The 10,122-nt window shown below is 44.2% G+C and overlaps 1 protein-coding gene across 1 annotated transcript in view; it reads right to left on the minus strand.

Moving 5' to 3' along the window:
- The window catches only part of LOC104280976 (solute carrier family 2, facilitated glucose transporter member 11-like), a 9,364-nt gene extending 2,987 nt beyond the window's left edge, over positions 1–6,377 (minus strand). The window contains exons 1-7 of the mRNA XM_009878813.1: positions 6,357–6,377; positions 3,722–3,820; positions 3,055–3,215; positions 2,166–2,290; positions 1,327–1,456; positions 997–1,145; positions 27–214 (exon numbers count right to left, since the gene is read on the minus strand). Of these exons, the coding sequence (XP_009877115.1) occupies positions 27–214; positions 997–1,145; positions 1,327–1,456; positions 2,166–2,290; positions 3,055–3,215; positions 3,722–3,820; positions 6,357–6,377 (873 nt within the window). The remainder of the gene's footprint in view (positions 1–26; positions 215–996; positions 1,146–1,326; positions 1,457–2,165; positions 2,291–3,054; positions 3,216–3,721; positions 3,821–6,356) is intronic.
- Between the last annotated feature and the right edge of the window lie 3,745 nt (positions 6,378–10,122).

The raw sequence follows: 10,122 nt of genomic DNA on the forward strand, positions 1-10,122 counted from the left end.
ATCGCTGTGGCTGCCGCGCTGCTTACCGAATCATTGCCGCAGAGCTGCATGGCACTGCTCAGCACAACGATGCTCGTCAGCTGCCACCTCAAAGCTGGGTTTTGGAAGAGCTCCCAAGGATTCTTCGCTCTCTGACCTTTAACAGCAGCCTGTTCAGCCAGCATCTCTTCCAGCTCTGCGCTCAGGTCACTGTTGCCTCTGAGCTTCTGCAGCGCTGCAAGGACAAGGGAATCTCTCATCTCCTGAACTTTACCTTTGGTTTGCCCGCTCTGCAAGGTGAAGAATGGAGCAGCAAGTGACGGCTGCAGAAAGCTGTAGGACAGAGTCTGTGATCATGCTGTTACCCTCACACACATGGCCAGTCGTAGTGCAGACCCTGGAGGGATTTGGGGAAAAGGGAGTGCAAATCTGCAAACCCCTCACCATTGTTTCACAGGAGAATATTTCCAACCAGTGCCATTTCAGCAGCCATGTTCTGATCTCAGATCTCAAGTGACTTCCCTGGGAAACACAGGCAATTAAGATGCCCTTGGTACACAGCACATCTTTCCCGCAAACTAATTCCAGCCGCTCTGTATACAAGGATTTGTATGCTACAAATCTAAGCAAATCCCTTATTATGAACTGCCTTCAAATTTGGTCATGAGCTCTTCAACCAGCATTTATTTCACTTAATAGTTACAAAACATATTCGCCATTGTGAACACAAGTCCCACCTTTTGACCCTACCCTTGTCATCTGGTTTAGGAAAACATGATCCATGGGACTAGTGACAGCCATGGTGTTAGGCTTAAAGCTCTTATATTCATCTAAGAAGGCTGGTAGAGACACCAGACAGAATATTTGTGTTGGAAAGAAGTCTACATTCCAATCTGTTTTGGACTGAACACACTGGATTGTATATTACGAATATGTAATCAACCTTCTTGCTGTTTATCTGCCTAATCAGCAGATCTCACATAGTCAGCGAGAGGCTCACAGTCACCCTACACTCACCAGAGATGCAGGATTCTTCATCTCCACGGTCAATCAAGAGGTATCTGGGACTTTCAGGGAACCAAGGCAGAGCTGTGAGCTGGATCAGGGCAGGCACCACATTGCTAGCTAAAAGGAACGGCCAGCTCTCCTCCCCTCCTAGTAGCTCCCTAGAGAAAAAAAATCAGAATTTGCACAGTACATTTTACAACCTGGCAAGAGCCCAGCATCCTCTGCTGCATGTGGGCACTGGAAAAGAAAAAGAGAGGGGCAGTAAAGAAAAAAAAAAAGAAAAAAGAAAAAGGAGGAGAAAGATTTAGTAAGTACAAACAGCTTCTTGTGCTACATTACCTGAGTCCAACAACCTGTCCCAGCACCAACCCCAGGGCTGTAAACGATGCAGAAGTCAATGCCACAGCACCTCTGAGCTTCTTTGGAGCACTTTCTGCCAGATACATCGGCTGAATGTTCATGCTGACACCTGGGCAAGGCAGACAAATGTTGATCTCAGCTGGGATCCAGAGGAGACGGGGACAAATGCATCAGCAACTCTCGAGGTTGACATCTGGACTCTTCCATTGCAGGCCATGTGATGACTGGCCTACCAGCGCTTGTTATTTACCCAAACCTTCAATTTCACTCTTCTTTATTGTGTAAGCTACTAAACATACATTTCTGTACTCATAAATATTAGTTGATAATGAAACAAACTTGCCAGAGCCTCAGTCCTGTGGTCTTTGCAGCACCAAATCCAAGGTTTTAAGTGGTGCTTCCCTCTAGTTACCCATTTTGGCAGGAAGATCATATTTTAAGTCACTTATACCAATTGTTACTTCCTTGGATGAACTTCTAGAAAAACTTTAATGTCAGCGAGTGACTGATAACATTCTCACAAGCAGATAGGGATTGATTTTCAGCTCAGTTTCTCCCATGGCTCCCCTCCCTGTGTGCAGAGTGCACAGACACTCACATGTGTGTTACACAACAAAACCTGCCTGTGTATCCTTTAAAAAAAAGTCCTTAGAAGTAAAATATAAAATCTATATATACAACTTCCTCATTCATGTACATGTGTGTAGTCAGACTAGAGGATTAATTGCTTTAATGTCTTGAATCATTCCTATTCAAATATCTTCTCATTCTAATTGATACCTGTGATCATGTTTGTCCTGTTTCTCATGTGGCCATACCTGCATTCACGCCAGTAAAAAATCTGCCGAGCATAATCATTTCAAAGGATTTTGCCATTCGACTGAATCCTGACAAGACTGCAGCTATGATCACAAAGGCATTGTTCAGCAGCAGGGACATCTTCCTTAAGAGAGAAAAGACACAGCTGTGAGCACATGTGTCAGGTTTAGTTATGAGATAAAACATTTCACACGGCAGATCCAGCCTTCTGTGCCTGGAAGCTCAAGGTGGGCTGCTCAGCTCCGCCACAGAACATCCAGGTTACTCAGGGACCTACACGAGGTGTCTGTATGCAGATGGCAGATCAGCAGTTTTGGTGTCTTGTTATGAAACAGGAATTGGCATTGGCAGGTAATCTGCAAGGCCGATACCATTAGGATCATCTCCAACTCCCAGCATGACCACAGGGTGTCCCTGCAGTGCTGGATTTAGACACGCTGAAGGCACCATGAGGTCCTTCCCCAGATTCCTGACTCTTGCAGTCACACGCACTGTCTCACTTGAATGGAAAAGCTTATTTCTTCAGCAAGTCAGGTGTGCTTTCGTCTGAAAATGCTGATTTGTTGAAACAGGCATTTTTCATGTAATAGTACTATCCTTATGAAATTTTTGTCAGGAAGTTTTCATGTGTCCCAGGAGGAATTTCTGTCCAAAATCAGGGTGGGGGGAAAAAAAAAAAAGAGCCCCCATTGGGTTTTGAGACACAAAATACTGCCATATCAGGTAGTTCCTCCTTGTCAGCTCGGAATGTTAATGGCAAACTCATCTGTGATAGAAAACATGTCTTCATGATTTCTAACCTCTGTGAGTATTGTGCTGTAGGGCTTGTAATTCCTCATGGACTAAGGGAAGCTGCAAAGCTTAACTTAAAACCCAGCACCCTCTTACCTTCCCAGCATGATGGCCATGGGACCAGCAACAACAGCCCCAGTGAGCCCTCCCAGGGGGTACGCAGAGACGGTGAAAGACCACAGCAGCAGGATTACGTTGCTCTCAAGGGGAACGCCTGTGCGCTCCAGCCAGGTTTCATTCATGAACATCTGGATGTACTGAGAGGGAAGGACAGTGCTGCATAACCATAACATAGAGATGAGTGATACTGAGATACGTAAAGGCTTCCTTATCAATACATCTGCTTATGCTGTGTTTATGTCTCTGAATCTTTGGTTGAAAATGGCCTCCAGTTCTTAGATGTGTTTTTAACAGAGGGTTGAGAGTGTGAAACTGGAGCTGCTGTACTTGATTTGTATCTGTATGTAGCTATCTTGGTTAACTTAAAAGTATTTCATGGCTCCAACTTTGAATTTAAGGGCAAAAGTCAATTTCAAAGGATGCAGGTTGCAAAATTTTAGAAATGCTTGTGACACTAGGTCCTGCTCAAGGAAGGCTCTTGACAACAAAGTCCTGTACCGTAGATGCAACTTAGAGGGAGGAAAACATCCTTCCTTTCTCACCCTCAGTATTAGCAGGCTGCATATTTTCAGTGGCAGGCCAGACTGAGGACACAAAGGAAACGTCTGCCTCAGGAAGGGGCTCTCAGACTAGCAGTACTTACTGAAGTTGGAGCATTGATGATGGAGATGTTGTAACCATATTGGAAAGTGCCTCCAATCCCAGCGGCACATATTGTCAGGATCAGGATCTTGCTCTGAAGCTGAAAAAGATGGATAGGAAATGGATGGCTTCTTTACACAGAATAAAATGGCTCAACAGACATTTGGTTTATTCACATTTTGAGTGGTGTGAAGTTTAGAACAGGCTATGAATGTTGTAAAATGGGAGGTGCCAAAAACAGGAAAAAAAAAACCAATAATTTTTTTAACTATCTCCCTTTACAGCAGAATTGCATTAATAATTCATTGCCATTCCCAAAGAATTTGGAAGAGCTTTAGGGCAAAGGCCTGCAAGTGTCTTTGGTTTAATATTTAACATGTATGCTTACAAAAAGTCAGTGCAAAGCCAGCAAATACTGGTAGTGATTGGTGTTATAGCTTCAATTAATTCAATTCATTACAAAAACCTGTACTCACATGATTCAGGAAGCATTGCCAAAGTTTAATGACTTCTATCTCATTCCTAGCTAAGTTCTACTGGATGGAGCTTCTTTGTGATATGGGGGATTTTCCCATGGCCATGTATATCCACTGCATTTCTGATTCACAGGCATGCTATTTCTTCTACCTTTTCACGGTAATCACACGTATTTTAGTTTAACGCGGAATGCTGCTTCACATGTTGTTCAGAGTAGACAACATCTCTTTACTGAACTTTCTCATTACACAGTTCTTCCAACATGACCTTGTGTTTAGCAGTCTATAATTGCATATTCAGCCAGAATATTTTCTACACGTTCCATATTACAAGGTAAGTAAAATACATGGTAGACAGTGGGTCCTATGCCATGCTCTGATCTCCTTGAGGTAATTTCTTCATCAGTATTGCCCATTGCTTACATTGCCATCTAACACTGCTGCTGTTCCTTCAGAAGCACAAGCAGATGAATGGGGCTGCTTCATGCAGCATCATGGGATCAGGGTGCTGGGATAGAAGTAAAGTCTCTTAACTCTTTGGAGGGTGTAGAACAAGGTGCCCTGCCTCAGTATGGCAACTGAGTGAGCAGTATGGCAGACTTGTGAGCAAAAAGCATGCATCTTTTTTGCCTCTTGCAGTAGGATGCCTTGAATGTTACAGTATAAATGGGTGTCCCTCATCAGAACAACACCAGGGCTAACTGCAGAGAGCCAGGGACACTGTGTAGAAACTTTCTAAACGGATTTGTTGATTTTTCCTCCTTTGTCTTGTTTGTAAGCCCTAGGTCATTCATTCTTGCTGCTACTGCCTAGACACCTTCCTCTGTGACTGCCTTCAAATTGACCTACAGCTGCTGTAGAGGAACACAGCTGAGTGTCAGCAGCATCATGTCTTCATGTTCCCCTTCACCATCAGTGAACATCCCTTCCTTGTTGCAGCCCCATCACCCTTTGGTTGGTTTCTCTCTGTGTCACCCTCCCATCCTTTTCGGTTCACACTGATTCTGTGCCTGTGCCTTTGGTTTCCCCATCTGTATGAGATCCAGTGACTGGCAAGCTGTGCCCTGATAGTGAGTGTCGTGCGTCTCAAGACCACTTTGAGCTTGCTGGGGGCCCCTGGTCTTTTGCCCAACGCCTCCTGCACAATGTTCTGGGTGGCCCAGGGCCAGGATAGCCTTTTCCAGCCCCTTGCTTGCAAACTCCTCCCAGTGGGACAGCTTTGCATGTGACATAAGGAGCCCATGCTCGGGCTTGGCTGTTCACCCATTAGCGCAGGGCACCTCAGGTTAGACTGTGTTTTGCTACAAGAATATGACCCCACTGACCATGAGAAGAACTTAGATAACCCAAAGCTGGGGAGCTCATTGTTTTCTCACAGAGACATCCACCAAAGAAAACGAAAGTTGTGCCTAGTCCACAACAGCTTTAAAATCACAAATTCAAATAATCTTAGATTTTTCCTTTCCTCAAAGCCTCTTCCTGTAAATAACTTCCATACAAGCCTGAGACAGGACATTCTCTCAGGACAAAAATGAAGCCAGACAGTTCCAACCCTGAAGCAAGAAGCTGAGCACTCTCTCTGTCCCAATTAGAAGTGGATGCGTTTCACTTGCAATTCCCTTGGCTATGCCACTTCCCTGTCTTGTTACTGAGACCTGAACACCTTATATATCTACTCTTCCCAGTTATTCTAGTTCTCCAAGCAAGAGAGATTTGCTCACCCTACCACAGCACATTTCTTTTCTAATCACAGTGCCTAGGAATGTAACACTCCTGCCCATTTCCCTGCTTTCATTATAGAGTATATCCCCTGCCAGGTCCTGTATCACAGCTCTTTTGTGGTCATGAGCTAAAGCAGAATGGTTTGCCTCTCCCTGCAGGAGCAACCAGACAGCTCTGTGCTCAGAGCCAAGCTGTATTTACAGGGTGACCTCCCCAAACCTTCCTTAACACCCAGCTTCTGTGCTATTGTCCCAGCTGCCATGGCGGTGTACAGCTGCCAGGAGAGCCCTTAGTCTGTTAGCTTTATCCTAAGGACTATGATGAGTTGGACAAATAATTCTACAAGACCCTGACAATACTTACAAAACCTTATAAAAAAATCAAATTACAAAAACCCCCAATCTGTCAGCAATAATAGTTAAATAGATGGGTTTTTACCAGTCTTTGCAGCTTGTTCATCCTCTTTGGTAGGTTTTCCTCTGTCTGCCAAAGCCTCTGGTACTCTCAGCAGTACTCTAAAGGATTATTTAAATCTCCAGCATAGGAATGTGTATTTAGTCACCCATTACATTAGGATAAGACACTTGACTTGGCAGGTGTTTTGCCAGCTGATTTACATTCTCAAAACAGAGCTGCATGCTCATTAGCAAGACAGTTCAATTAATTTTGCTGAAAGCACATGGCAATTTGGGGAAATGATTCTGCAAGATCCAGAGCTGTGTAAACCCTCTTGAGGGCCAGTGTGGTTTACAGCATAAATTCCCTCTCAAAGCATCTGGCACAGTTGCCCAGTAGCACTTGGGGAATTTGTTCAGTTAACTGTGATCAAAGCAGGAGTAAACTACAGCTTTTTCTTCTGCCCATATGTGTTTTGGAACCCAATTTAGGACCCGAATGACAAACCAGACTACTTCCCTTGGTTCTGTCAGTGACAGGAATGAATGAATCCTAAACCTTTCAGATCCCTCGTTACGTCAAGCACGTTTACTGTGCTCCTATCTATGTCCTGGTGACACACAGGCAACCCAGCTGTTGCTGACAAGGGACTGACTGCACACTGATGCAGAGAAGGCTGAAGTCTCGTCCTCCATAACCTGGTACAGAACAAACAACAACACTTACAGCACTCAGTTTTATAACCAAAAATTCATGTCTACCTTTTGTTTTGCAGGAGGTAGAGAGCTTTGCTTTTACATATGCCATGTGACCTTTTTGCTTCTAAAGTGCATAATATATAATATGTATTACATTATAGACTATATTAAAGTGCGTATTACATACTATGCAATATATCTACATGACACGTAGTGTTGCAGGTAAACTGAATGCGGAGGTGGGCATGGGAGAGTAAGCTCCTGGGGGAAGAATAAGTACCTGATCAAAATGTTCTTGACTCATTTTGAGTTGTCGCACTCTCTCGCACAGCATTATCCTGCTATTCTTTAAGCCTTGTTCTCCCTCAGAGAGCAGAGAGAAGAGCCCTTCTGAGGGCAATGAGGGCTGATTACACCAAGGACTACATGTGGGTTTGTACCTGGGAGATATTGATCAAGGAATCAAGTGAGCTTTGCCATAGTTGTTCCCAGAGGCAAGGTGGAGGAGCCTTCATATGATGGATGGATGTCATACCTTGGAAGTAAAAAATGGAAACTCAGTTCTTTTTTAATATCTTAGTTAAAAATTAAATAACTGTACAGTAGAAGGCCCTTCTCTACCCCCAGGAGGCTCCAGCTACATTCTAATGAGTTGAAAAGGTTTCGTCCCATGGTAACCATGGCTTCTTCAGTGACCTTTCATCTTTGTCTTCTGGCTTATCTTTCACTAGTGTGTGAGTCTTATACTCTCCCCTTGTTAACTACCCATCATTTAATCAGGACAGAGCAGCTGACAGGCCATGTGTAATAGGTTTGGCTTGTATGGTAGCTGCTTATTGTTCCAGAAATTCTCTAAGTAGTGATATAGGGCTGCATCAGCTGCAGCCACTAAGTGGCAGAAGTACAACATTTCCTGTGTTGGGTTCTGAGTCCAAGATGCCACGAGTCTGCTGCCTGTGGCATGTAGCAGGGGTCCTGAGACTGCTTCCCAAAGGCTAATTTGTTCGCTGGGGAAACAGATGAAACTGTATGTAACCATACAAGTTAAGAGCCACTGATGTATAGTTTAGGCAGCGTGTGTCAAGAACAATAATACATGCGAAAAAGAAAGCTCTAGTTTCTTCCTGCTGTTTATTCTGAATGAGACCAGGTTTGGGTAGATCTCTTTCAGGAAGAAAAACTCATATTCTGTATAAGGCAACAGCTTTCTCCTTTTTTCTTAGCATCTTATAAGCAGAGACCACCTAATGCAGGTCTTTGTCCCCTCAGGTGTACAGGAGTTTCAGCCTGTGTCTACCAGGTGGAGTGTCCCTGGTCATTCTAGTCACTGAGATGTGTCATGAGACCCTTTGAGGCAGGGGGGGAGATTATTCCATTTCTGGCTCCTTAGACAGAGGCCAACATGTCAAAGTACATCTCTAGTTGGCTAAGAGGTGAAGGAATGCAGCTCCCCCAAGCAGTCTTGTCTCCATCCATTCCCTGGGCCTGAATATCATGAGTCTTATCCATCTGTCTCATTTCTGTTGCAATGAAATATAGGAATATATTCTTCTGCCAAGACCTGGCCAAGGACTGCCTGCTTAGACCATTGCACTGTCTTACCACCTTCTCTCTCTTCAAAACCTTTTCCTGGTTCTTTTATGTGGAGGTTAAACCCGAGAGCTTGCAAGCTGTGCAAAGAAGTAAAGTAATTGCCTATGGCAGTCTCAGGTCAGAGAAAAGAAATAGCAGATGAGCTTATGACAGCTCCAAGAGACGAGCAAAGTCCTGTGGGTAGGCAGCGAGATGCCGTGGATAGTGGCACAGGCTGTTCACAAGACTGCCTGTTCAAGAAGGGGCTTAAACTGGCTATTGCTGTGGCTAGATCTGTGTGTGCAGCTGGCTAGCTGGAAGTGGGAATTCCTGGACGTTTTTCTCTGTCTTTTCTAGTAAGAGCTGCCTTGATGAGGAGTGGATGGGTACGTATTTTTTTCTCCTACACCGAGTCTATAATGACTTGCACTTTGGTGCTGACATTGCTTGAGTTTCTAACTGGCTTTCTGCCTCTCTTTAAAAAAAAACCCCAGCATTCCCAATATTCAGTCCTTAGGATAAGGTGTCACAATCGGTGTAGATGAGAAATCTCCAGTTTCAGAGCCTGCCACCAGGGTAGAACCACTGCACTGCAGTTACTGAAACTCCTGGCTTTGGAAGCCTTCACATAAACCCAGCAGGCTTCCAGCATGACCATGGAGACTCTCTTCACTCAAATAACTTTTCACTGAACTCAAACCTGTCATATTCAAGCTGAAATATGATTCCATGAGCATGGGAGGGTAGTTATTTGATGTGATAGCAATCTCTGCCTGTAATTATTTCACTGCAGCAATAAGTAGTAATCCTGCCATTAGTAAAGGCCATCAACATATGCTCTTTGATCTGCCATGCACTGAGAGGTTCCTGTGTTTTAGAGTGTTTTTACCCCAGGATCATCTGGACCAACTGTAATTACACTGCAAGAGGAGAAATGGGGCCCCATTTCCATCTGTAAGGCTTGGATCTGCAGGATGAATTCTCCCTACAAACTCTACACTGTAAATCCCAGAAGAGATTTGGAGCTGCTCCATGGCTGGTGTTGTTTTTGGCTATCTTCCAAGCTGGAGGCAGAGAAATAGCCTGGCTGTTTCTCTGTAAACTTTTCCCTCTTTCCTCTAAGGGCCATCAGTGTGAAATATGAAATACCTCTGTCTGCTTGTCCTGACTCCTGCAGGACTCACTCAGAATGCAGAAGACAAATAACATCATCTATAAACAAGCAGCTTTCCCAAGAAACATGCAGCAAGTCTGCTGTTTTTATGGTGAAAGCAGTGTTTATGGAACTTAGCTGTTAAAACGGATTTTCTTTGTAGGAAATGAATGCCCTGCTATGACACCATTATTCTCAGTTCCAGGAGTTCACTAATGTTCCTTAAAAAAAGCGCCACAATTTATGTAAGTTCAAGACACTGTATAAGAACTTCAGGAAATGGGCTTTATTGCAGAGGTTTCTCAGGGCAGAGACCCTATGCTGACAGAGCTTCTGCTACCACACAGAGTCACTGGGATGCTCTCCAGACCAGAGGAGATCCACG

This window comes from Apaloderma vittatum, unplaced genomic scaffold, assembly GCF_000703405.1.
Source record: "Apaloderma vittatum isolate BGI_N311 unplaced genomic scaffold, ASM70340v1 scaffold4081, whole genome shotgun sequence".
In the NCBI taxonomy this organism is placed as follows: domain Eukaryota; kingdom Metazoa; phylum Chordata; class Aves; order Trogoniformes; family Trogonidae; genus Apaloderma; species Apaloderma vittatum.